We start from the raw sequence: 26,850 nt of genomic DNA on the forward strand, positions 1-26,850 counted from the left end.
GAACTCCCTGCCCGGGAGTTATCTTAATCCCCCAATTAAGAAGATATGGCCATATTGGGATTTGGGGCATTTCCCTTATTCTTTTCTGGGGCCAGTGCCATCTTTTCCTTTTATTCCTGTCCTTGAGGCTAGGATTTGGGGCTGGAACTGATTGGTGGTCAAACCTTCCAAACTTGGACCTTTTTAGATAGCTGGGGATCCTCCACTTCCAGGGATCCCCAGTTACCCATCCCTTGATTATATGAAAATACAGACATGCTACTCCTTCGGGTGGTAAAACTTGGGGAGGCATGAAGCCAACTCCACAAAGGAGTCTGTTTCTGGGGAATGAGTTTGTGAGATTGCGGCTGATGTAAACAGAAGAAAAAAGGAAATGCCTGAACTGCAAAAGCCAGTGTCAAAGTTAGGGGGAAAAGTTGAGGACATCCTTGTGATCCAGTGGGTGGATGAGGGCAAAGAACATTTCCTGTAAGAGGAGAGTCGCTTCGTGATGCTTTTAACTCACCCAGACCACCCCAGGGAAGTAAGGCAGCTTACTGTCCTAGAAGGGAGTGCCCTTTACAGACCGCCCCTTCTTTTGAGAGTGCGTTGACCCCAGTGAAGATGAGACTAGAAGAGGAGGCAATGGAAAAGATAGAAGACAAAGTAGACCAAGATCACACCAAATCACTACTTCATTTATTCAACAAACATGTACTGAGTGTCTTCTTCATGCCAGGCAATAGAGTGCCAGGGGTATTTTGCATATTTTCACCTTTAATTTTCTTAACAATCCTTCAACATAGGTATTACTAGCTCCATTTTGCAAACAAGAAAACTGAGGCTTTTAGACATTAAAATTGACCAGAGTCATCCAGCTAGCAGGTGACAGACCTAGAATTCAGATTCAGTCTCTTGGATTCCAAGGCCCGGGTTTGTTCCGCTCTACCATACTGCCTGTCATCCCCCAAATACTTCCCTCACAGTGTGGTCTCCGCTCCCCTCTGTGAGGTGATTGGCGCCAGGATAGAGATGCTTTCCACCTCTTCTGCCTTGTTTTGAGACCTTGGGTAAAGCTGTCATGTCCCTGCTGGCTCCCTACTGCCCTCTGCACTCTCATCAATTCCTCCAGCTCTGTGCCTGGGCTCCTGAAGCCATGTCCCATGAAGAACTTCCCACCTTTGAGAAGCAGTTTTGTCTGTTGGTTGGAGAGGAGAAGGACATCCAAGAAGGCTCCCAGCCAGGCCTTTAACCAAAGGATCCAGGAAGAAGCAGAGCAGCCTTCCATGGCCCCGAGCTTTGTGGAGGGATGTTTACCCTTCCCTCCTGCCCCTTAGCTGGTTTCATCCTGGAGCAGGGTTTGTGGCCACCAGAAGTGCTGGCTCATTGCTCCTGAAGGAGGGCTCCCCTTTTCTAAGGAAAACTCAATGATACTTGCCTTGTGCTACAGTTCTTCCTATAATGAAGATATCCTATGCCAGACTCCATTCTCTCCAACTGCTCCTGACTCACTCCCATGACATCCCTTTCTCCTAACACCCGGAAAGAGAGAAGCCCATTTTTCCTTAGCCCTTTAGCCCAGCTTCCTCTCCCACTTAGGTCTTGTCATGAGGCCTCAAGCAGACCTCTGCCCAAACTACATCTCCAGCCCACAGTAAAACATGACTTAGCACATACCCTTTAATGAAGGCACATCTGTATAGTTGGTAGCATTGGCAGTTGGGGGAAGTTTGTAATTCTTAGAATCCAAATTCTGGTTCACAATTTGGGAGACATCTGAATTCAAGGGCTCTGCTTGAACCTGCTCTACTCCAGCTCCGTCCTTGGGAGTCATGGGTTCCAGGGCCAGTTTCATGCTCTGAAGTCACAAATGTGTGACCAAATGGCAAGAGGAAAACTTAAGCTTGGAATTTTTCACCCTTGCCTTTTCATATCTCACAGGGGTCTTCTCCCTACATGCACAGAATGTTCCTAAGCCTTTCTGGAATTCCTCTGATTAATCCTCACCTCTTCCAACCACCTTCACCTCACCCCATTCCCAATCAACTTTCTCACTCCCCACTACAGGAAGTTGGCACCACCAGCTCTCAAGCCTCTAACCCAAAGCCTCAGCTTCCCACCCGACTCTGAGACCAGGAAGCTCCCACCTGGCAGGGGCAGCCTGCCACCACCCCATGTAGAGCCAGCAGCCAGCCCTTAAGAGTCTAGAGTCTGTCTCTGTCCTCAGCCCTCCATATATTCTAATCTAAATCCTTCCTCTCAAAGTGTGGTCCAGGAACCCGCAGTAAAGGCAGCACCTGGAGCCTATGAGAAATGCAGGTTCCCAGGCCCAGCCCAGAGTTAGAGTCTGCATTCATCTGCACCTTAATGTGTAAGAAGCACTACTCGAAACAATCTGATCTGCTGAAAAGTCATCCCCTCCACCCTCCTCCTCAATAGAGGGGGTGGCTCGTGGAGCAAGAGCCAGTGAGGAAGCCTGGCCTCACAGTTGAGCCACAATTCAGACCTCTTTTTCACAGTGGAGAGAAATGCTGGGGATGATCTGGACACTCCAGAGAGAACCCTGAGAAGCCAGTGAAGCCTGGGACCATCAGCAGAGAGGAACAGCCACGGCCGGGCTATGTGGGGAGATCCAAGCAGGGGTTTGGGGGCAAAGGGGACACCCGATGAGAAAGAAAGGCGTGCCCACCTTTGCACACAGCGGTGGGGTGGTTCCCTCTGGGCTCCTGCCACCATCTTCAGCCCCTGTCGGGCACCTACAGCCAAGAACAGCTCCTGCTGTGCAGCCTGGATCTGCCGGATGACGAGGCTTCTTCCCTCCCTCTTGCTGGCAAAGTTACCATCGCCCACCGGCTGCATTGCTGGTAGTGGGTGCTCAGGAAATGTTTGTTGAATTGAGAGGAAGCCACAGCTTGTGCGGAGTCTGGATAATTCACCAGACGTGGGTCTCAGTGGTTGGGGTGGGGGGCGGGGAACAGGGACTAAGTAGGAAAGACGAGTCCTGATGTCGTACTTAGCTAGAGTTGCTGTTTCTCTGCCTCTTGAGTCCCTTCCTGAGACCTTGCTTTGGCATGACACAGTGCAGGGAAGTGGTGGGAAGAGGAAGTTGGAGATGGCAGAAAACGACCCCAGGTGGCAGGCTCCCCCTCCCCCATTCAGGATGCACTCAGGTCTAACCTGGGGGTGGAGGAGGAGATCCCTGAAGATGAGCTCCCCAACCCTGCTGTGGGGAGAGACAGCCATCTGTCCCCTCTTCACCCCACCCTGCTTCAGAGACTTTCTCGAGATCCTTCCTTTCACAGAGGAGACCTGAGCTCTGCTCTTCTGTCCCCAGCTCCGTCCCTGCCGGCTGTGGCCTCCCTTCCTCTGGGCCTCAGCCTCCTTTTCCCGAAAGGTAGTAGGCAGCCAGGTGATTGTGAGGTTCCCCCAATGGTCATCCAGTGATTCTGGGACTGAGAGTCACATGGGTGCAAGGCAGGGGAAAGTGTAGGAAAGGGCCCCAGGCCTGGGCTAGCCATGCCAGCTGCTGCGGCTGGCATCAGTTGACAAGCTGGCAGTACCTGACGAGCCAGGAGCCAGCAGCTGGAGAGGGTGGCCAGGCCCTGGGGGTGACGGGTGCTAGGTGAGCCAGCTGCTGAGTGCTTCCAAGCCTCGTCCTCTTGTCATGGCAGGGAGCCTGTGGCCTGGGCAGCAGCAGGCTTGGGACAGAGTTCACCAGCCTCACAGACCAGGCGTGGCGTGGGCGTGCACCAGGGGCTGTACCTGCAGGTGAGAGCACATGCGTGCACAGGGGGCACCTGTGAGGGCGGGGGCTGGCTCCTGGCCTTCACGGTCTCACTCCCCTGGAGAGTTTGCCAAACTGCTCAGCCAGGCCGCCACAGCCACCAGCCACCACACACCCATGGCGCAGACTCTGGACAGCGCCTCCCCTCCTCTCCCCAGCCTGGTCCCCTGCTCCCATGAGCTTTTCTCAGCATCTTCCTGCAGGGCCAGGACCCCCTGTCCTGCTCCTCACACCTCCTGCACCCCTCGCCCTTTGGCTGCCTCCTCTAGGGGCCCTGCTCCGAGGTGTCAGGCCCTGCTGGGCCCCAGCCTTGCCAGGCCTGTCTTCTCTGGGCTCCAGGGGCTCTGCCCCTTTGGGAGGCCCGGAACAAGTCTGGGCTTCTGGCCCGGCCTGGGGCTCGGTCGACCCTAGGGGCTGCTCCTGGCCCTCCAGCCGGGACACAGCGCTCTCCTGGGCCCCAGGCTTTGAACTGAGCATACACGTGCTCTCCTGAGGCCCAGAGCTACTGGCACCTCCTAGGGAGAGATCGAGGGGAACCAAGTCTGAGTTTGGTGGAGAGCCCGGACTGGCTGGACTGGCTGGACTGGCTGCCAAATCTCCCAACTCCTCTTTCAGCCCCTCTGGTGATTCCGATGCTGGGGTGGGGGTGGTTCCGCCACCCGGGGCACTGGTGGGTCCTCCAGGCTCCATCCTGCTCTGAATCTGCTCATGTTCCTTCTCATTCGGAGTCTTTCTGGTGCTTTGGCTTCCCTGAAAACAAGAGGTTGGCTCTACTGGTTGGTGAATTTAGGGCTCATGTCCCTAGCCCACCCCATCCTAGGTCCGAGTACCCACCTCCTGGCTCTCTGGCTCCTGCCTGTCTTCCTTCATTTCCCACCTGCAGAAACACAGCACTTGGCAGGTCCCACTCCCAACCCACCCCACCTCATGTCACCTGCTCCATAGCCGGCAGCCCACATCCCCCAGGGGGAACCGAAAGCCCAGGGGTCTCAGAGGAGAGTCAGAGCCACAACGAGGCCCCAGGATGTTTCCCTTCCAGCCTGACCTTCCGCCCCAAACCCAGCCATTTCCTCTGAACACTGCCCACTATAGCGGGTCCCCAGCTGCTGTTTATGGCCAAGCCTGCAGCACCTTGAGTTCTGTGGGGACGATGGGCGTGTCCCAGCCTGTGCTGCCTGGGAAAGGCGCGCCTGACTTCCCCCGGGGAAAGGAACTGCTGTAATTACCGCCGGCCTCCCAGGGCACCAGGCTCTTGCTGCAGCTGCCTTTGCCGATGGCCTCTCCCAGCATCTCATTAACCCGCCACCAGGCAGCAGTCAGCCAAGAGGCAGAGGCCCTGGGGGCTGGAGCAAGCACCTGGGCCAGGCGGCCTGACCTCCCAGAGGTAAGGCAGGGCCAGAAAGTCCAGGAGCCCAGAACCTCCCCCGATTTTGCTCCCTGTCTCACGTTACCTGCGGGCCCTGCCAGTCAGCCTCTCTGTCCCTCGAGCCTTGCTGCGTGTGGCCAGCGCCACCATGGGTCTGCCCTGTTGCCCACCCCAAGTAGCACTGCCTGCAAGAGATGGTACACATCAAGAGAGAAGAGGGTCATGGCAGCCCGGTTCCTTCACCAGCTCCTGGGACCTGATCCTCCTCCTCTCTCAACTCACCTTTGCCTTCAGGGGGCAGTGGTGGGGGCTGTAGCTTTCGCTGACTCCTGGGACCTAAAGGGGAAGAGGAAATTGGGAAAGGGTAGGATCACAAAAGAGCCAAAGCAGCAACATCAGCTCTTTCAGGACCAGGAAGTTGTCAGTCCTTCTCTTGGTCCAGTTGTGAGTGTTCTGGTTCCCAGAAAGATGTCTGGCCTGGGTGCTGGGGTTGGGGGGTGCGGTTAGGGCAGTATCAGGGGAGCTGGGCCCCTGTGCTAGCTTTGCCACTCTGGCTAGGTGACCAGCAGAGCAGCCTCTCCAGCCTTGGCTTCCTCATGTGTAAAATGAGGGGCCAGCGATGCAGTGGAATTATCCCTATATTAGACAAGGAGCAGCTGCCACCCAGGAGGGTCCAACACCTCAAAACGACCCCAGTACTGACTTCCTAGTGAGCCTTCTCTCCAGACCTTCTGGGGGCAGAACCCAGGACAAGGCTTGTAGGTTTAGAGGATGCGAAGAAAGGTCATGGTGCCTCCTCTGATAGGGAGCAGAGGAAGGAAGATGTTCTTTCATGCTTCTTTCCAGCTCTGAAAATAGGTGGTAAGCCAAGAGACAGAGGACAGAGAGAAAGAGGGAGCAAGGGGTGAAAAACTCCAGGAGGCGTGGGGTTGTGGGGTTTTGGCTCACCCCTCGTGCTGCCCACCCTGGCTGGGCCCTCTTCCCGAGGCTTGCTGGAGCCCTGTCGCCTGCATTGCAGAGAGAGGGAGTCAGGCTGGCTGGTGGCGGGAAGGACAGAGGCTGCAGAGCTGCTGGTGGGCCAACACCCCCTCCCCCACCCTAGCCCCAGGCCTAAGGACAGCAGGGAGAGGGTGGGCCCAAGAAATATGGGAAACCCAGTGCCTGCACAGAGCCCTTAGCCCAGGGCCCAACCGGAGGGCCCAGGCAGATCCTCACCACCCTGGGAAGGGTCCCAGCCGCCCTCCAAGAGGCGCCCACAGTTAGCCTGACACAGCCCCACAGCATGTCAACCCAGCAGCTGCCGGGCCCTGCCACCCACGTGGGCTTGGCCTTGTCCAGGTCCCACGGGCGGCGCCAGTCACCCTGTGCGTCTCTGTGCCGGGCCAGGCGGGCCTGGTCGATCTGCTCCCGCTCCTGCTTCCACTGGACATAGTCCCAGCTCACCTCCAGGGGGCCCCCCAGTGCCCGGCGGGGAGCTGGGCCTGGGACCAGGGCTGGACTCCCAGGCTCCCGGACACCCTGCAGGGAGAAGACACTAAGCACCATAGGGTGGAAGCAGAAACAGCCCTGGGTTTGGGATGGGGATCCAGAGAGTCTGCTAACCCCTTCCTCTCTGAAGGTTTTGACGTCCCCACCCCAAAATTAGATCCATTCCATGTCGGTTAAATCCTGTTTGCCATAGGCATGGTTTCCATCCAGGGTTAGCTGTGTCTTTGGGGCAAGATGACGTCTCTGTTGGTCATTTCCTCATCTGTGAAATGGGGATAATAATAGTGCTATTCACGGGGTTGTTGCTGGGGTGTGTGGTCAGGCCGAGGGTGGAGAGACACCCAGCTGCTGGGAGCAAGAGCCAAGACTAGGGACTGCTGCCATCTAGAGGTCACACCTGGCACATGGCCAGTCTCTCACACCCTAGACCCACCTCCAGACCCCACCAGCTTGCCACCAGAGGTCCAGGAGGGGTTAGGGGCTGGGACACATCTCTCACTTGCACTGTCTCTGCATGACCCACCCGACGTGAAGACTGGTCAGAGAAGGGAAGAAGGAGTGGGAATTCTTGCCGGTGCTGCCTGGGCCACATCCTCCCAGATGGGGACATATGTGACTCAGCTTCCATGCCTCCCCCAAATGGGGACCACCACATTCATGTCCCCATCCCTTCTTGGGAAGGTACCTTCCGTACAGAATCTGAGCTGATGGCCGTCGGCATGGAGGGGCTCCGGCCCAAGCCCCCTCCAGGTGACCCTTCTGCTCCCTGGTTCCGTGCTCTGGTGGGCTTCTCACTTACGATCCGCTTGGCCTGGAGGAGGTGAGGATGGGCAGTGTGGCACAGGCAGGGAAGAAGAGGAGGCTTCCTGGCTCATAGGCTTCCCCTACCCACCCTGCTCACCTCAGCTTTGTTTTCCATGGTCACAGCCAGATCCACCCGCTCCCCTAAGCAGAAGGTGCCAGTGTGGGCCTCTGCCTGCTCATCCTCAAGCATCTCACTGGCTGTTCCAGGTCCACGGGCACTCCTTGCCCAGTTCCGGCTGACCACCCGCTTCCCCTGCAGAATGAGGTGCCATGCCGTGAGACCACATGGGCAGCACTGGGCAGAAGTTGGGGGTTGGGTCCTTTGGGTGCTTCCCCAGGCTGGGTTCAAGCCCTGGCCCTCCCTGGAATGCCCACTGAGGAGCTGCCTCTGTGAGGCGTTCACATACCAGTGGCATTAGGTTATCCAGGCCTGGGGCCACCCAGGGGCCCAAGACGCCACAGTGGCCCATCTCTGAGCTGGGAAATCCAAAGCACTCAGACAACGAGGCTCTGTTCTCAGACGCTGTTCCTGGCATTCAGCCCCAACGTCTCTGTGCCCTGGGACTTGGGGTTTAGGGGCAGCCTGTGCGTGGGGGCACAGGTGCAGAGCTCTGGGGCTGGAAAAGGGCATGGTCACCTTCCAACTGTGGCTGTTTGGGGTGGGGGCCAGCAGTGGCCTGGGCTGCATGAGGTTGGTAGGTGTGCCCCTGAAGAGAAGTGGGAGAAGCAGAGGAGCAGGGGCAGCTGTGCTCCCCCGGCACAAGCTGGGCCGCCACCTCCCTGCCACCCCACCCTGTCTCCCAGGTGGGTCCTCCTCCAGGAACCTGGCTGACGGTGACAGTGAGGCCATCAGGACGAAGGAGCTCCGGCGTGGTCACAGCCATGCCCCCCTGCTCTGCCTGCCGTCGGTCTTCCTGGATCTCCTGTGGGAGGGCCCGGGGGTCAGCACAGGCCACGGCCCCCCAGAGGCACAGATACACAGACGCTGACAGGCCTACACAGAGAGACACCAGTGGGACACCAGGGGGCAGGCGCACCACGTCACAGAGTCCCCAAGACCCCTGCAGAGCCTCTGAGATGGAACACACCCACCCTCACCCTGGTCCCAGACCCAAGCCGGCACGGGAGAGACCACCGTGCCGGAGTCTGCAGGCCAGCCCAGGAGTGCCAGCCCGGTCGGTCCTCCCGCCTGGCACAGCCCACTCACCTGGTACCTGCGCAGCAGGGCCTGGTTCTTCTTGCGAAGGGCGACTATTCTCCGGTCCAGCTCTGCGTCCTTCTCCTCCTGCCTGCTCATCGGGGACTCAGCCCCATGAGGCCCCTGTGGAGGGCAGGGGCCCAAGCTCCTGACTGCTGGGCCCATCCCTTACCAGTTCCTCAACTTCTACATCCGCCCATTCTACCCTATTCTTACCACCCAAGGAACAGCCCCAGACCCAGAGCTAGGGTCGCGTGGGGAGTCGGCCCATGGAAGGCCGTAAGCCCCCACCCTGCTAGGCCCGTCTTGCCATCTCCCTGCGTCCTCTCTGGGGGCTCAGGTCAGAGCTTCATGCCCAGGCCCACAGCTCCCAGCAGTGGCTGCCCCTCCCCCCGGCTCTCCAGGGAGCTCAGCTGCGGAGCAGAGCCCGGAATGGGAGTTATAAATGGCTCTGGCAGCGGAACCTGCCGTGACTGGGAAGTTGCCAGGGGATTCAGGAGGTCGAGGGGGGAGCTGTTGGGCTCCCAGGCCGAGAACCACAGTGAAAAGAGAGGCCCCTGCTCTGTGCTGGGCTCCCAGGCCATGGACCCCACTTCTCAGGCCTGCGCCCAGCCTGTGGGAAAGAGCCGCTCCCACAGGCCCAGCCTTTCCAGGCCGAGAGCAAGAGCTGCTGGCAAGAGTCAGCTCCGTGGGTGGGCCCCGCCGAGGAGACCCCTGGGCACACTGTGATCCCTGGGACCCTCCTTATCTGGCTGCAGGGACTCCGTCGTGGCCCACACCCCTGCCCAGCGCCCTCCCCTCCCGCCTAGGCACAGCCCTCTTCCTCCTGGGCCCAGCTGTCCCCGGCTGCCCTCAGAATGTGGCCGCCTGGCGTCCCAGCCCCAAGAAGCCCCCCGCCAAAGGCAAGGTGCCACTCACAGCTGAGTGCATGGCAACAGCGGGCACGGAGAGAATTCCAGAGCAGTCCTGGGGGGAGCTAGAGCGGGAGGGAAGCCGGAGCCACCGGAGCCGGGCCTCCCTCCGTCGGCCTCTCCCTGCCGGCTTCGCTGCTCAGCACACGAGATCATGTTGTGATTACAAAAGACTCCTCTGGGCTCCCAGCCAGGAACGCCGCGGCCACCGCCCCCACCATCCACTCTCAGAGGGCGAGGACCAGGGCACCGGCAGCCAGCTGGCCCTGCCCAGCACCTCTCCCTGCCCTGCCCCATGTCCCCAGACAGACTGGCAGGGACTTCTGCCTGGCGGGGCGAGCCCACACAGGGGGCCCTATGCTTCACTAGGACCCCAACTTGGGCCTGCCTGCAGACAGATGGGCAGCCGAGTAGGTCTCTGTCCCTCCCATTAGTAAAGAGAGGCCTATAGTCCAGCCTGTTGCCCTCCCTGGTCCAAAAGCCTCCACTCAAATGAGCGTCCCCTGGCCCCTCACTCTCCTCATCAGTTCTGGTTTAAGTAATGCGAAGAGATCAAGGAGTTCACCTCCCCTAGGCCATCAAGTACTACTGCATACCTAAAATAACACCGTTAGTCATTCATTCCTTTGGGTTCAGCGTTGTCTTCCCTGTACTTTCAAGTACACTTGCTCCTGGGACACTCAACTGTCCAGGTCACCCCTTGGTGTGGGGCGCCTCCCTCAGGGCCCGTGCCGCCACAGCTCAGGCCTGGCCAACAGCCTTCCCCCTTGGCTCCTACCTGGGAGCCCTTCCTGGCCTTGCTCCCCAGGGCTGGCCCTCTCAGCCTCTCTGACCCTGAGACTGGAAGCAGCCTTTTCTGGGAAATTCTCCCCCCAGATCTTGCTGGTACACCCGAGGCTGCTGTCTCTGCCCTGGACAGCAGCTTGCCTGGCACCCCTAGTGCCTCTGAGACCAGGAGTTTGGGGGTGCCAGGGGGAGAGGTGGTCTCTGTATCAGGAGCACCTGGGGTCTGGTTCTGTAGTAACAGGTCCCCGATCTCCAGGCCCTGAAGGACAGGTCAGAGGTTCCTGCATTCCCCCTCAGCCTTGACTGACCGGGGCCTATTTCCCTAATCCCGTGGATACCTTGTCCCCTCCTGTTTCCAAAGCAGAAAGCCCTGCTGCCCTCTCCTTCCTACCCAGACCAGCCCAGGCAGCCAGAGAGCCAACCCGTGCTCCCCTTGAACCACCCCTTCCTATCTGCCCACCCCTGCGCACCACACTGAGCCTCTTTCCAGGCCAGGCCTTGGAGCAGCACCGCTGACCCAGCAGCCGATCTCCGCCACCCTAGAGTTCCATCCTGCTTGGAAATGCCACTGAGCTCTCTCTTCCTTTCATGCCGGATGTTCCCACTGAGTCAGACTCCTCTACATTCCCAGCTACAGTGACGCACCCAGGCTACATACACGCGCGCACACACACACACACACACACACACACACTTCTTCTCCTACCCTCTCCACGTGCTGCCTACTGAGTTCCAGTCTAGTCTCTGACAGCCGGAGCAGGGCCCTGGTGGGGTGGCAGTCGGGCCTCCTGTCACTTGCCCCATGCCCTGTGGTTGGAGCTGGAAGGCCCTTAGAGCCTGGGAGTGAAGGATGCAGCTGAGACCCAATGTTCTCCATGATCTTTGGAACCCAGGTCTGGGGAGGAGGAGTGGAGATAGAGGAGACGAGGTCTGCTCTCCCCATTGCGCCCGTTCCCAGCCAGGGTGGGGGCCAGACAGCAGTGGGGAGCAGCAGGCTGGGTAGAAATCCAGCCATTCTGCAGGGTGGGCGACCCAGATCTCTAGAAGGGCCTACAGGAAAAGACGCCCCTAACCTCGTGGCAAAGACCTCTGTATCTAGCAGCCTGAAGGCCCATGTGACCAGGATGGACGAATAGTCAGACAGCCCCACGGCTGCAGGCCATGTGCTTCCCAAGTGCTACTCACACAATGTCAGCCTCAGAGCAGACCCCACATTGTCCTATCTTCTCCAGAGTCTGTGGTGTGCCTGTCTGCTCCCTACTGGAGAGAGGCTCTCTAAGGGCAGGAATGGTGTATTGCTGTTGCTGCTGCTGCTGCTGCTAAGTGACTTCAGTCGTGTCGGACTCTGTGTGACCCCACAGACGGCAGCCCACCAGGCTCCCCCGTCCCTGGGATTCTCCAGGCAAGAACACTGGAGTGGGTTGCCATTTCCTTCTCCAATGCATGAAAGTGAAAAGTGAAAGTGAAGTCGTTCAGTAGTTTCTGAGTCTTAGTGACCTCATGGACTGCAGCCTACCAGGCTCCTCCGTCCATGGGATTTTCCAGGCAAGAGTCCTGGAGTGGGTTGCCATTGCCTTCTCCGGAATGGTGTATCGAGGGCCTCTAAATCCCCAGGGCCTGGCACAGTGTCCCTGAAAACTACAGTGCCTTCCTGAGGGGGCTTGCAGAATGAATACATGAGTGAGTAACCCATGCTGTCCCGCACATGGCTCTGGGTACCTGTGCTTCAACTGGGGCTGCTGTTCCCTCTACCCAGAATACTCGCAGTGCTGAGGGAGGAGGTGGCCGGTAACGTCGCTAACTGTGCATTTCCTTTCCCTGTCTGGTGAAGGTAGGGCGTGACCAGCATAATGGTCCCCGGTGTAGGGGATGGGGACCACGCCGCTATTAGTCTGTGTCACCACTAGGGGGCAGCAGGGCTTCAAAAAGCCTGGTTAGAGGTGGGGGATGGCTCTTTCCTCGCTTCTGCCGCCAGCTCCTCTCCAGCAAGTCTGAAAAACCCCACCTCCCAGCTCCATCAAACTAGAGAAGCCACACAGGCTGTAGAAGCCCTATTTTATCGGTGATGAGACCAGAGAGGTAGCACCCACTACCTGGGCTGTTCAGCCTGTTTGTGGCTCAGAAGAAACCAGCAGCTAGACATCTGCCTCCTGCCCATTACTCTTCCTGGCTGCTACAACAACACTGTTTCTGTTGACACTTCATGCTGTGCCCTCCCTTTCTTTGCCCAGGAACAGGCCCATTGTCCCAATACCTCAACCACAGGTCTAGGTCATGTTTCTTCTGTGGCTGGTTCACCACCCTCTCAGGCAGCCTGCCAACTGGGCCTGTAGCCATAACTACTCACCTCCAGCACCTTCTTGGATCAAGAAACTGCTGTTACAATTCCTACTGACTAGGGCTTTAGTTTAGGCCTCTCAGCTCAGGCCAGGCCTGGCCCTGGGTAAGGAGGACTCAGAGTGCGTGATGTAAGGGCAGACGGATGAGCTCTTGTCAGGCTCCAGCTGCCAGGGACAGTCGGGGCCCTATGGCTCCAAGAACACACATGCCAGAGAAGTTGTTGTTGTTGCTGTTTAGTTGTCCAGTTGTGTCCGATTCTTTGTGACCCCATGAACTGCAGTACACTAGGCTTCCCTATCCTTTACCATCTCCTGGAATTTGCCCAAACTCATGTCAATTGAGTCGGTGATGCCCTCCAACCATCTCATCCTCTGTCGCCCCCTTTTCCTCCTGCCTTCAATCTTTCCCAGCATCAGGGTCCTTTCCAATGAGTTGGCTCTTCTCATCAGGTGGCCAAAGTATTGGAGCTTCAGCTTCAGCATCAGTCCTTCCAATGAATATTCAGGGTTGATTTCCTTCAGGATTGACTGGTTTGATCTCCTTGCTGTCCAAGGGATCTGGAAAGTATTCTCCAACATCGCAGTTCAAAAGCATCCATTCTTTGGTGATCAGCCTTCTTTATGGTCCAACTCTCATATCCATACATGACTACTGGAAAAATTATAGCTTTGACTAGATGGCCCTTTGTCAGCAAAGTCATGTCTCTGCTTTTAAACATGCTGTCTAGGTTTGTCATAACTTTTCTTCCAAGGAGCAAGTGTCCCTTAATTTCATGGCTGCAGTCACTGTCCGCAGTGATTTTGGAGCCCAAGGAAATAAAGTCTGTCACTATTTGCATTTTTCTCCCATCTATTTGCTATGAAATGATGGGAACAGTAGCAATGATCTTAGGTTTTTGAATGTTGAGTTTGAAGCCAGCTTTTTCACTCTCCTCTTTCACCCTCATCTAAAGGCTCTTTAGTTCCTCTTCACTTTCTACCATAAGGGTGGTGTCATCTGCATATCTGAGGTTATTGATATTTCTCCCAGCAATGTTGGTGCCAGAGCAGGGTGGAGCCGAAATCCTTTGAAGCAGCGGGTGGCAGAAAGATGGTCCAGGGACCCCTCTTCCATTCTGCTCTCCAGGGCACACCCTGGGCTGGGGTATCCTGAGCTTTCCAGCTCCAGACCAGCAGTGGGAGGAGAGCTCTGATATGGACTGAACTCCTGATCTACTTCACTGGCCCCCTTCAGCACAGGGAACAAAAAGTGAAGATCCAGGCTCCACCTCAGAGGTGTTTGAGGATACCAGGCCGCCTTAGCCTGAGGCCAGGGTGACATGGGACCCAGACCAACTGAGGAGTTTTCCAGAAGATAAGCTTCCAGGGGGATGAGCAAGACTCAGCAAGGGGCTGGCAGTGAGAATGTTGCACAAATGCAGCCTGAGAAGTGGTAGTGGCTTCTTACCAGTGAGGGAACACCAGCTTAGGAGGGTGCAGTCCTAAAGGGGAGGTCACTGAAGGGTAGACCAAGGGGGCAGAGGAGTCCAGAGGGGCTCACCGAAGGTTTCACAGTGGGGGCCAAGGAGTGCATGCAGCGGTTTAGGAAGCCAGGGAGGAGGCTGAGTCCAGATCCTGGAGGGAAGGGTCTGCACCAGGCAGGGCAGGGGACTTTACAGGGAAGAGTGAGCAGAAGCACCTCAGAACATCAGTGTGTGGCTGGGGTGGGGTGGGGGTGGGGTGCGTGCATTCAGTGAGAGATGGGGCAGGGCAGCCAAGACAGTGTCAAGGACTGGAGCCTGGGGCCCTCATGGCTGTAGGGAGCAGGCGGGCTTGCCTGCACATGCCCGGGTGCTCCTTCCTCCCAGCAGGCAGAGAGGCTGGAAGGCTCTCCCCACCTTGACACCACAGAGGGCTGACTCTCTGGGGGGTGAGATGTGGGTGGGTTCACACCCTCCAGGGATGGAGAAAAGATCTGGCACAGTTCGGAGAGCAGGCCGCCTGTCCCACTGAGAAGATGACAGGGCCTTTGGAATGGTGGGGCGTGGCATGGGTGGTGTCACCCAGCCTGGAGGCTTCAAGGAGGGAGAGGGCGACTGGGTGAGAGAGAACCTGGTCACCACGGGGAAGAAAAAGCAGCCTGGGGGTGGGAGGGCAGTAGGTGACCTGTTGTCCAGGTTTGCCTAGAATGGAACCCAACTCAGCACTGACAGTCCTGTGTCCAGAGCTCCCTTGGTCATAGGTGAGCCTGGCTGTTTGGTCACTTTCTGGGGAAGGAGGCTGCAGCAAGTGGCTGGAGCAAGGAGGGAACCTCTCAGGAGCCTGTGAGTGAAATATTCTGAGTGAAGCTGGAGGCCAAAGGTAGGGATGTGTCCTGAAGAAAGATCCCAGTGTGAGCAAGGGGAAGAACAGTGAGGCCAGGAAGACACCTGGGTCATCAGTGCTGATACTACCAATCATCACAATAACACCTTGCACTTACACCCAGCACTGCCAAAGCCCTCACACACACTGTGTCATTTGATCTCATCAGGCTTTGAAATCTGTGAATTAGTCAGTGCTGGTGTTTTTCACTTTTTGGAGATCAGGGTCAGTGACCTGCCCAGAGGTCTCTGTAGTGAGGTGGAGGTCTCCCACCAAACCTGCCTGGTCCCCACGGCACTCTCTCCAGCCCAAGCCAGAGCCAGCCACCTGTGCCCTCCTGCCATGGGAAACTTGTCCACCCTCCCACCCCAAACCCTGCAAATGTGCCTGGCTCTCCTGTCTCCCTCTCCACCCTATAGGACAGTCCAGGAGCAGGGGCCTTGCTGGCTCTGCTGAAAGTGATTAGGGAGTCACAAAAAGGGCCGATATCCTGCCTTTTGGCCTTCACATGCTCCCTAGGACCGCCACCCTTGGCCTCTCAGCTTCTCTTCTCCCTGAGCCCAGAAATGTTTCTTCTTGTCCCCTGAGTGCCTTTATTCTCCATTTGGTGCCTTTCTGGCAGGGAAGGGCCACCTCTCTCTGCCAGGCAATAAACCCAAGCACTTGGTGAGAACTTAGTATCTGTCAACTAAAAAGATGCACAACGTAAGAGTTGCAAGTTCAGTTTTATTAGGGGCAAAATGAAGGCTGCAGCCTGGGAGACAGCACCTCAGATAGCTCTGAGAAACTGTTCCAAAGAGTAAGTGGGGGAAGGTCAGTAAAATGATTTTGGTGAAGGTGGAAAAGTAAAAGTGTTAGTTACTCAGTCGTGTCCAACTCTTTGCGACCCCATGGACTGTAGGCTACCAGGCTCCTCTGTCCATGGAATTCTCCAAGCAAGACTACTAGGGTGGGTTGCATGTTCTTCTCCAGGGAATCTTCCAGACCCAGGGATCAAACCTGGGTCTTCTACATTGCAGGCCGATTCTTTACCATCTGAGCCACAAATGGCAGAGTTTAGTGCAGTCAAGGCTTACTTTACAAAAGGTTTTCTTAGCCATGAGGAGCTGATGTCACCATGAAGGGATTTAGTGATTTTCTAGATATGAGGAGATGCGAGGGTTGGGATCTTGACATCAGTTCCTGCAAATATCTAACTATGTAAAGACCTGTTCCACCAGTTTCTCTGCAGCACAGAGTGCCTCAGTCTCCACCCTGAATCGCCCTCAGGGGGTATTGAAGGTCAGCAGCTGCACAGGATTCAATCTCCTCCGAAGAACAGATGGCAAATGCCCTTGCTACTCTTGTTCAGTCACTGGCAAATGCTCTTGGCTAGTGCCAATTTGTAGCTGACCTATCTGTAGTGCACAGTGCCAGAGGGTGGGGGGACTCACACGTGGTCTAGGCTCTGCTCACCCACAATATCTTAGGACTGGGAAGGGGGATCCCATGAACAACGTGCATGCTCAGTTGCTCAGTCGTGTCCGACTCTTTGTGACCTTATGGACTGTAGCCCGCCAGGCTCCTCTGCCCATGGGATTCTCCAGGCAAGAATACTGGAGTGTTGCCACGCCCTCCTCCAGGAGATCTTCCCAACCCAGTGATCGAACCCATGTCTCTTACATCTGCATTGACAGAAAAGTTCTTTACCCCTAGCACCACCTGGGAAGCCCCACATCATGCTCTGCTATAAATTGACTACAGTGTGCCCACCACTGCTATGGGAACTCTCCTTGCTTCCCAAAGGCCTGTGTGCCACCTGTCTGAGGACCCACTCAGATGGTTCTCACTTCTCTGTCCACCCCGTCAAGATGGGTCTCCCTCCTCAGCCCAAGACCTTGGTACTGCCTACTACCTACCTGCCTGTCATGACCCAGACCCTGAACCCAGACCCTGACTCCAGAGACACAGAAAACTGGGGTACGGAACTTCTAGCCCAGAGCTGCTACTGCCCTCCTCAGCCCTGCAGCCCCTCTCCCCTTGGGGGTCCATGAAGTCATAGGCCTCTTTTTTCAGCTTCCAGCTAAAGGCTGGGGCTGGAGGTGACAGTTCATGTCATCAGGGTCCCGGAAGGGGAAAAGGACGGTTCCTGAAAGAGGGGGCTGGGAGGGCTAGGGAGGATGGGGTGTGGTGGCCACAGGTGGTGCCATTCAGGCAGCCCAGGCTGCAGGGTGGAGCATTTCAGTCCCCTGCCTTTGTGAGCCTCTGCCCGCCCTCCATGCCCTGGATCCCTGAAGGCTCACAGCAAATGTGTGCATGATGGATTAATAACTCCCCACCCAGCCATAAACCAAAGCCCTTTGTCCACAGTGTTACCAAAGCAGGCTGGAATTTTTCAGAAGAGCATTCCTGAAAAGAGAGACAACATAATGTGGGAAAGGGGTCCAGGCTCTAGACTCAGATGGTCCCCAACCGGGACCAACTACACACGGGCTAGGTGACCTCAGGCAAGTGTCTTAACTTCTCTGAATCCTGGCTTTTTCTAATCTAGAAAAGAAGATAATAACACATATCCCCAAGACCTGATGTGAGATAATTGGTATTTTAAAAGAAGCTGACACACAAAATACTTTCCATGCCTGCCCACCATGGAAATAAAGGAGAATCACTATTTTCCGCCTCTCTATTTTTCAAATTGTTTTCTGATGTGGTTATGTTGCTTCTGTTTTTATGGCTCTGATGGAAGCCAAAATGATATACCAGAAATGGCACAAATTGTACAGTTTAATAAGTTTACGCCATGAAAACATCACCACAATCAAGATAATGAACACATCCATGAAACCCAAAACTTTCCTTGTGTCCCTTCCTAATGGCTCCCTCCAGCCCCTCCCCTTCCCACCTCATTTTCCCTGAGCAACCACTGATCTGCCGTCATTATCAATTAGTTCACGTTTTCTGGAATTTTACACCATTCTAGAATTTTATAGACAATTATATAGTGTGGATTCTTTATGTCTTACCTTCTTCACCAGCAGTGATTTTGCGGTTCCGCCCTGTTCTCTTGTGTAGTTCATTCCTTTTTACTCTGGTGTTCCACGGCGTTCATGTATCATTATCCATTTATTCATTCATGTACTGATGGATGTTTGAGAAGTCCTGCCATTTTAATTATTCCAAACAAAGTTACTATGAACATTCAAGTATAAACTTTAGTGAGGCCCAGTTTTTCCCTTCTTACTTTTTTTAAATATTTTTTTGGCTGCATCAGGTCTCAGCTGCAGTACTCTGGATACTTGGGTCATATGGAATCTTTCACTATGACATGTGAGATCTTAGTGTCCTGACCAGGGATCAAACCCGTGTCCCCTGCATTGAAAGGTGGATACTTAACCCCTGGACCACCAGGGGAGTCCTAGGTTACTTTTTTAAAATGAATTTAATGCAGTTCAGGTCAGGCTTTTTCCAGGCCAACCTGGAGACCGCAACTGCTTTAACCTCTCTGCTTCCTCCTGTGTGTTCTAGATTTCACATGATCATTGTTCTCCTGGATTGAAACAGGGCCCGACCGAGCCCCTTGGCCTGAGGGTGGGAGTGTCAGTGGGCCTGTTTCATCCAGCACAGGGAGCCCAAGTGTAGGCAGCCTGAACTCAGGTCAGCTGAGGAGCTGCCTTTCTGGGAGAGATCCTCCTGCTCCTTTCTCTAGGAAGAAAAAAAAAAAAACCTTAAATTTGTAGAAGAGAGAGAAAAATAAGCACAGAAATCGAGACCAGTTATAACCCAACAGTAACTACGTGAAACAGATTCAAGTGATGGGTGTGTATTGATAAACATAAAGATTGCTTCCAGGACTATAGAGTGGATACTTTTCCCTCATGTGTTAAGCTTTTAAATTATCAGCTGTATTGATTTAGTGGCTTCCCAGGTGAAAGTGGTAAAGAATCCACCTGCCAATGCAGGAAATTCAGGAGACGAAGGTTCCATCCCTGAGTCAGGAAGATCCCCAGGAGGAGAAAATAGCAACCCATTCCAGTATCCTTGCCTGGGAAATCCCGTGGACAGAGGAACCTGGCAGGCTACACAATCCAAGGGTCGCAAAGAGTCGGATGTGACTAAGCAACGGAGCAAACAGCACACAACTACACTTGAACCTTGCCTTCATTCACCAGATTGTTACTGGACACCTGCTGAGCGCCAGGAGATTCTGCTAAAGGCCAGTCCCTGGGAATACAAAGGTGAGCAGACAGTCCTGTGGAGCAGGAGACAGGAGAAGAAAGAACCCAGGGAGAGAGGGGAGCTTGTAACAGGGCACCTGGTCTGTCTGAAAGGGCCTAAGGGAGGTCAAGGGGTGTGGCTCACAGCAGAGGCCAGTGGCTCAGGGGGCCCAGGCCCCAGGGGCTTACAGAGCACAGACAGCTGGCCCGCTGCAGTGTGGACTGCAAAACCCCTTCCTGCTTGTCGATATTCCATCTCCAAAGTCCTGCCTTTGTTTTGGTTTTCTTTTTTTTTATATCCTGGCAAGTGATTAATCTCATCCCTAGTCCTGCTTGAAAACACTTTTTTAAATTGAAATGTAGTTGATTGACAATTATTTTCGTAGATTATATTCCATTAGAGGTTATTACAAGATGATGAGTATAGTTGCTTATCTTTGTTGCTTATCTATTTTATATATGGTACTTTGTATCTGTTACTCCCATGCCCCTGATGTGTCCCTCCCCTCTTTGACAACAAGCTTTGTTTTGTTTTTTTCCTGACTCATTCAGTTTCCACTCCCAGGCAGCTCCCTGACCTGGGGTGCACATGGGAGAGGTCAGGCCTGGGGTTTGCTATGCAGAGCAAAGGTTCCACAGGCCCCTCCACGAGGCGCATCGTTTCCGCCTCCACCCATGGGAACAGGCGATAATCTCACTATTCTGTATGACTCAGTGGGTTAACTAAAGAGTGTGAAGCACCTTGTGGCCTGACATTCAGTAGAAGCTTCGTAAGTGTTCAGAGATGGCCCCTGGGTGCTAAACAGCCTTGCCATGGTGTGGGCCCCCGGCCTTGGTTCTGTGGCATCTTGTTACCAGACTGATGGGGTACTGGGTTCTTCCCTGCTCCCTCCCACCCAGCCTCCTTACACACACACACACACACACACACACACACACACACCCCCACCCTGCTTCCAACCACTCTTTGCCCTGTTCAAGTTTAGCCCAGCCCTGTTCATTCCTCCACACCCTCTGCCCGGATCCTCCCTGTGGACCTGACCATGCTAGCCCCTCCCCATCCTTTACAAATACTCCTGAGGACAGCCAGCACCTTAGATCGCCTATTGCCCCCTGTTCTGCACTCCCAGGTAAGGGTCCAGCTCTGTGGGCTGTGGGAGGCGACAGGAGGGGCTCTGTGAGCTCGTGTTGTGGCCTTTGTGATCATGGTCCCCCTGGGTACGTGTGTCTGTGTACTGAACTGGTATCTGTGTCACTGTGTCGTATGTGGGTGTCGTGTGTGGGTGTCGGTCTGTTTCTCTCATAAATGCAATGTAGGCCTGTGTGCTGTGTCTAGGTGTCTGCCCCCTGCCCGGCCCTGCCCTGACTCCTGGGTCTGCTCTCTACTTGAGTTAGAAGTGAATTTACAGCCTCTAATGTGCCAGGCACAGGGGTTTAGCTGAGGTCGAAGGGATTGTATTAGTTCCCTTCCAGAGCCACCAACTCCTCTCCCTCAAGCACCTTAGTCTGAACTGGGGAGGGACAGTCTAAGGCCTGTCTTTTTTTTTTAATTGAGGTATAATTATCGATATCAATGTCTATATCAGGTGTCCAACAGCTTGTACCATTTGACTGCCTTCACCCACTCCACCCAAGCTCCACTCACCACCTCTGGCAACCACCAATCTGTTCTCTGATTCTATGAGCTCAAAGTTTTGTTTGTGGATTTTTTTAGATCCCACATGTTAGTGAGATTATATAGTACTTGTCTTTCTCCGACTTAACTTCATTCAGCATAATGCCCTCAAGATCCATCTATGCTGTCACAAATGGCAAGATTTCATTCTTTCTTATGGCTAAATAATATTCATTGTGTATAATTTACATTTTATTTATCCATTCCTCTGTTGATGGACACTTAGACTGTTTTCATATCTTGGCTGTTGTAAATAATGCTGCAATGAATATGTGAAGGTGCATAGATTTTTTCAAGTTAGGGTTTTTGTTTTCTTTGGATGAATACCCAACAGTGGAATTACTGGATCATATGGCAGTTCTATTTTTAATTTTTTGAGGAACCTCATAGTGTTTTCAGTAGTGGCTGTACCAATTTACATCCCCTTTTCTCCACATCCTTGCCAACATCTTTCTTATTTTTTGGATAACAGCCATTCTAACGAGTGTGAGGTGATATCTCATTGTGGTTTTGGCTTCCATTTCTCTGATGATTACTGATGTTGAGCACCTTTTCATGTACCTGCTGGCCATCTGTTTGTCTTCTCTGGGAAAAAAAATGTCAAGTTCTCTGCCCATTTCTTAATGGGATGGGGTTTTTTCCAAAGCCAGTCTTTTCTCTTTCTTCCAAGTCAGATCCTGGCTGGCCCTAACATTTTCTTTACCACTCCCTCCTCCAGAACTAGTCCCACGAATCTCTTCCAGACTCATCACTCATTAAGGGGAAGGAGGAGGGGGCAAGAAGGATCATAGCATAGCTCAGAGGCTGACCTCAGCTCAACATTTGTGGCCCAAGTAAAAGCCAACAAAATAGGTGACTCAAAAGGTGCCAGGGTCCTGTGTTGCAAGAGGCTTGGGCTGTTGTAGTACAGACGTGTGTGCGTGTATGTGGTATGTAAACATTTGTGCTTCTATGTTCAACAACCAGAGTAGCCTGGCATTTGGTCTGTATGTTACATATTATATTCTGAGTTGTGGGTCAGAAAAAAAAATGAATATACCGCATTCGCACTGGGTCCATTCTGGAATTGCCCATTATGACTTATGGACCAGCCCCATGCAAGACAATGCCAGCCTTGGCACCAGAGCACCTCAGAAGCCCAGAAGCTCCATCCTGTGGTAGCACACTTGTTGGCAGATGACAAATTGACTCAAACCACCAAGCCAGCTTCCACTCCTAGTGGGAAGAGGCAGGAACAAGCAGCTTGGATCAGGGAAGGTTTCCATTCATTTGTGGCTTGGAGGCACAGGTCTTAGGATCCCCTGCATCGCCCAGAAGCACCCACCCACTAACCCAGTCCTCCCAGCTTTGGGTGCACCGATCTCCAAGCTTCCCCCACTCCGACCCCACCACACATGCTGCCTTTATGCCAGACATCACACAGGGACAAAAGTCTCTAGGGACTGACTGAGTACTATGGCCTGACGCATGGCAGGCACGCTACACAAATAACTAACATGATTGAAACTGGCCCAAGTAGAAATGAGTTCATACATGATTGTGAGTCTGGGGGTGGATCTCGAGAGGTCACATGTAAGGGTATATGGTTCAGGGATACATAATGTTCTCATGTCTCTGTCTACATACCGGATGGATAAACCCACTGCATTCACTCAACACCCATGCCTGGCACCTACTCAGTGCCCAGCTCCATACGGAGTCCCAAGCTAAGCTAGAGGGAGCAGTTTATCCCTTTCATCTCTTAAGGGGCTATGTGTGTACATCCCTGGGAGGAAGAAGGAGAGATTGAGGTTTAGATTACAGTAAACTAAACTTTACCCTTTGACTCATAGGTGTTCCTTTTGTCATTCCCTGTGCCTGCTCCAAAAAGATGGAGCCACGTAAGTACTATGGTGGGAGGCCGTAGCGTGGAAGAAGGAATAAGAAGGAAGGGAGGGTCATGAAGTCAGGGGCAATCAGTCAGTCACATCTACTGCAAGCCGTGTGTGTGTGTGGTGGTAGGGTTCCAAAATGAAAACAAGCCCTATGTTTTTAATACACTCTACAGTTTAAGACACATGCCTACACATCCTTCATGTCACTAGGTCTTCAACTTCAGGAATGAAACAAACAGGGGCTCCCTCCATTGTACATGTGAGCTCCAGGGAAGTTATCGGTCTTTCTCAGGGTGAGGCCCTGGAGGTGTGGCAGGATCTGGGGCTCAGAACTCACCTCTCAGCAGCTATGACATTGGCTCCCCTCAAAAGGAACAAAAGACCATGATGGCCCTCAATATAAATCTCATCAAGTAGGTGATTCCCACCAACAGAGCACTACAAAATACTCAGGACCAGTCAGATAGGTTATGGCAAGAATGAGCCCACTGGACCCGAAGCTGGGCAGGCAAGGCAGGCAGGATGGTCCAACCCAAGCGAACTTCCTCCAGGAATGTAACACAGAGTGAAGCAAGAAAGATTTCCAAGTGGCAGGAGACAAGAGCAAAGTCTGAGAGCTGGAACCAGAAGGTTATAATCAGGAGCAAAGAAACAGCTGAGGATCTGAGCAGAGATCAGCCTGAGAAAAGTGGAATCTGGGGGGAGGGAGCAGAGGAGGAGGCTATGTGGGGCCCACCTGAAGATGTAAATAAAAGAACCAGGGCTCCTCCTTTAGCGTCATGGAGTTTGACATAGGTTGGGAGGGTACACTTTGTACAGTTTCTGTGTTGCAGAAATTAACACAACATTGTAAAACAATTATACTCCAATAATAAAATTAAATTATTTTTTTTAAAAAAAGGTTGAGGGACTTCCCTGATGGGCCAGGTGGCTAAGACTGTGCTCCCAGTGCAGGAAGTCAAGGTTTGATCCCTGTTCAGAGAACTAGATCCCACATGCCACAACTCAGAGTCCACACACTGCAACTATGACCTAATGCAGACAGATAAAAAAAAATTTAAAAAACAAAGGTCAAGGAGGCAGACAACTGACAGAGTGAGGACTAGAACCCACACTTTCTAACCAGCCCCACCCCACCCAGGAGAACTCAGCCAACTCTTAAGCAAACAGGGACACACCACTGAGCTTTGCATTTACACACACACACACACACACACATGTATGTATGTATTGAGTGAATGAATGAACGAAGGAATGATGGTCAAGCAACTGGTCAAGTCTGAGGAGCCTTGTTGGCGGAGGGCGGTGGAAGGTGGGCACACAATCAGCACCAGGAAGAAGACAGGATTCTCACTGCAGAACCAAATAACCAAAGCTCTTTGTTTTTTTTCTCCTTCCTCTCCCACAGGCCCACAGGTAGGAAAGTTTCCCAGCCATCTCCCTTTTCCCTCCCTGCTGTCAGTCCCCTTCCTAGACAGTCTGGCGGCCATGGCCACGGACATCCCCCAAATGTAGAGTAGGGAGGCCTCAGCCCCATGGGTTGGGGTGGGGTGGGGAGGGGAAGAGCATCACAATACAAGTCCAACCCCTGCTGGCGGCAGCCTTCTCCACTCCTCCCCAGTTTTCCCATCTGTCCCTCTTCTTTTCTCACATCCCCTCCCTGCCTCAGCAGCTCATTCTCTCTCCTGCTGCTTCCCCTCCTGTTCCATGCTTCTCTGCTTTCCTGGCTACCCACAGCCCTCTCAGATGGCTGGCTTGCTCCCAAATCCCAACCACACTGCAGGGCCCCCATGACCTGCCTCTGCCTGCCCTCCTCCCTGCTTCCCCTCCCCCAGCCCCCCACCACTAGCAGACCCAACTCCTAGGCCTGGAATGCCCCCACCACAAAAGAGTCATAGAAGAGGCAAGCAGGGTGGGAAGTGGCAATTTCCAGGCGTCACTGAGCCTGGATGGGGCAGCAGCTGCCTTGATATTGTCACAGAAAAGACTCCTAACCCTGGAGCCTGCCTCTTTCCCAGAGGTTATAGGCCATTATCAGGCCCTAGGAAGCAGAAGCAGACTGGGGAGTTATCCAACCCCTAGGGACTTCCCAGGTGGCGCTAGTGGTAAAGAATCTGCCTGCCCATGCAGGAGACTTAAGAGACATGGTTTGATCCCCGGGTCAGGAAGATCCCCTGGAGGAGGGCATGGCAACCCACTCCAGTATTCTTGGCAAAAGAAGAGTCAGGTCGCAGAGTCAGATACACCTGAAGCGACTTATGCACACACACAGAGTAGGGCCATAACCCTCCACTGCCTGCTCCCTTGGGGGGGCCCCAGGCCCCCAGTGCCCAGCACCAGAAGAAAAATTGTCTCCTCTCTCCCCTGGGCCTGTGCCAAGAGGCAAAGAAACTCCTCTGGCCTTGGGGCCTCAAGAGTGGTTCCAGCCAAGACAGAAGGTTAAACCACCCATTCCAGGACTCTTCTGTCTCAAGCAATAAAACCTTGATTTTACTCTCTGTTCTTCCTGATTTCATGAGTCTGGCACCTGCTCAGGGACAGGTATGGGCTCACATGTACTTCCGTTGACATGTACACACATCGCCAGGCACATGCACCCATAGGCATGTACCTGTGTACACAGAAGGCCTTTATAGGCTCATGTATATAGACATAACTATTTTTATGTAGAGGCAGTACAGATCTTTACCTGCACACATGTACTACCTACATAGAGAACAAGCACATCCTTACCTTTGTCTCCTCCCACCCTTCAGCTGACTCCTCCTTCCCCTTGGCTCCTGCATGTCTCCTCACTGTACCTCCTGTCTCTTCCATGCCCCTGGTTCTCACTGAGTTCCTCTGTAGCCTCCCCCAGCCCTACCTTCATTTCTAAGTAGTCAACATGGCAAAACCTCTAATCACTCTTCATGGGTTCTTGAGTGAAGGAAGGGAGAAGATGAGATACTTCAGCTTCTTAGTCACAGTTAAATAAACTGAGGTCCAGAGGATGGGAGTCATAGCTCAAGGAATAGAAACCAGTTGATCTGGTTTCCTCCCATTGTGTCTGCTCTGTGCTCTGGTTTCATCAAGGCAAAAGGCCTAAAACTAGGAGCAGTCACTTGCTATTTCTGCCTCCCAGACCTCTACCATGAGCCCCTACTAGTACCCAGGAATCCTGAGTCCTCTAGAGGAGGAGCAGCAGAGAGACAAGGGGAAGGGAGAGGAGGAGTTGATCTCAGGTAAGACTGGCACTGACCTCTGACTCTAATATTGTTCATCTGATTTTCCACAGGGGCACAGCCATGGCCATGGGCACCCCCCTGGCCCTGGGCACAGCCACGGAGGCAGCACCCCCCTGGCCCTGGGCACCACCCTGGCCCTGGGCACCCCCCTGGCCCTGGGCACCCTCACCCTCCATGTCCCCACCCTGGATCAGGGCACTGTCCTGGAGGGGGCCACCCACCTGGGCCCCCTGGGCATCCCCCCGGCCCACATCACTGAGGAAGCAGAAGAAACAAGACCCAAGAATGGGGAGCATGATCTAGCATGGGGCCTGAACCAGAATCTTCTGTTCCTAATAAACAGCCTCCTAGAGGCCATATTCTATTCTTAAAAGAGCCAATCTTCCTTCACATCCAACCTGACACTCAGGGAGCCCAGTGGTCTCTGAATTTCCTAGTTATGAAAATTGGTACCCAGTCAGGCATACTCAGTAGTTTGGTTCAGTGGTGTCCACAGCACATGGTTGAATAAGGTCACCCCTCCTTTGTTTTCACTTCTGCCCCATCCCCCATTAAAGGGTCTCAAGGATGGTCTCATCACCTCTACCACATCACATACACTCAGACACAGTGGGCTGTGCATGCCTCCTTCTAGAAGGATCCACAGACACCTTCAGTGGATCCTGAACTAACTATGCCCTGAAAATATATAGAACTTTCCAGACTCCTTAACTTTGCACAGTTTCTCCATCACTACCACCTCCACCTCAGCCCCGGTCAGGAATGCCTTCCTTCCAAGCCAACCAAAGCTCTACCATCAACATGAAGCCTTCCCTAAGGCCTTTAGGATGAGTGAGGTCCTTTCTGTCTTTGCACATTGCTCCTTTCTCTGTAGCTTATATCGACC

The 26,850-nt window shown here is 53.9% G+C and overlaps 2 protein-coding genes across 14 annotated transcripts; one reads left to right on the top strand and one right to left on the bottom strand.

Annotated features, from left to right (window-relative positions):
• Positions 1–656: 656 nt before the first annotated feature.
• On the bottom strand, positions 657–9,674 carry CCDC9B (coiled-coil domain containing 9B). Of its 13 annotated transcripts, none has more exons than XR_009496181.1 (11): positions 8,629–9,034; positions 8,246–8,344; positions 7,519–7,674; positions 7,303–7,428; positions 6,491–6,647; positions 5,858–6,136; positions 5,412–5,465; positions 5,215–5,314; positions 4,598–4,640; positions 3,540–4,513; positions 657–2,902 (listed from the first exon to the last, which is right to left on the bottom strand). XR_009496181.1 is itself a non-coding variant. In XM_059890809.1 (11 exons), exons 1-11 carry the CDS (start codon positions 9,547–9,549, stop codon positions 3,950–3,952), a joined length of 1,704 nt encoding a protein of 567 aa, XP_059746792.1. In that variant the 5' UTR covers positions 9,550–9,674; the 3' UTR covers positions 657–3,949. The 13 variants fall into 13 exon arrangements, 11 of the variants coding, with proteins under 11 accessions (XP_059746792.1, XP_024853733.1, XP_059746796.1 ...); XR_009496182.1 differs by having other exon boundaries at positions 657–1,177; positions 2,669–4,513; XM_059890809.1 differs by adding an exon at positions 9,538–9,674 and having other exon boundaries at positions 657–4,513; positions 8,629–8,742.
• Positions 9,675–20,287: 10,613 nt separating this feature from the next.
• PHGR1 (proline/histidine/glycine-rich 1) lies at positions 20,288–26,337 on the top strand. The gene is made up of 4 exons (NM_001206783.1): positions 20,288–20,321; positions 22,699–22,746; positions 24,149–24,156; positions 26,015–26,337. The coding sequence occupies exons 2-4, from the start codon at positions 22,737–22,739 to the stop codon at positions 26,333–26,335; spliced, it is 339 nt and encodes a 112-aa protein (NP_001193712.1). The 5' UTR covers positions 20,288–20,321; positions 22,699–22,736; the 3' UTR covers positions 26,336–26,337.
• The last annotated feature ends 513 nt before the right edge of the window (positions 26,338–26,850 follow it).

The sequence above is a fragment of the Bos taurus genome, chromosome 10 (assembly GCF_002263795.3).
Source record: "Bos taurus isolate L1 Dominette 01449 registration number 42190680 breed Hereford chromosome 10, ARS-UCD2.0, whole genome shotgun sequence".
NCBI classification, from domain to species: Eukaryota; Metazoa; Chordata; class Mammalia; order Artiodactyla; family Bovidae; genus Bos; species Bos taurus.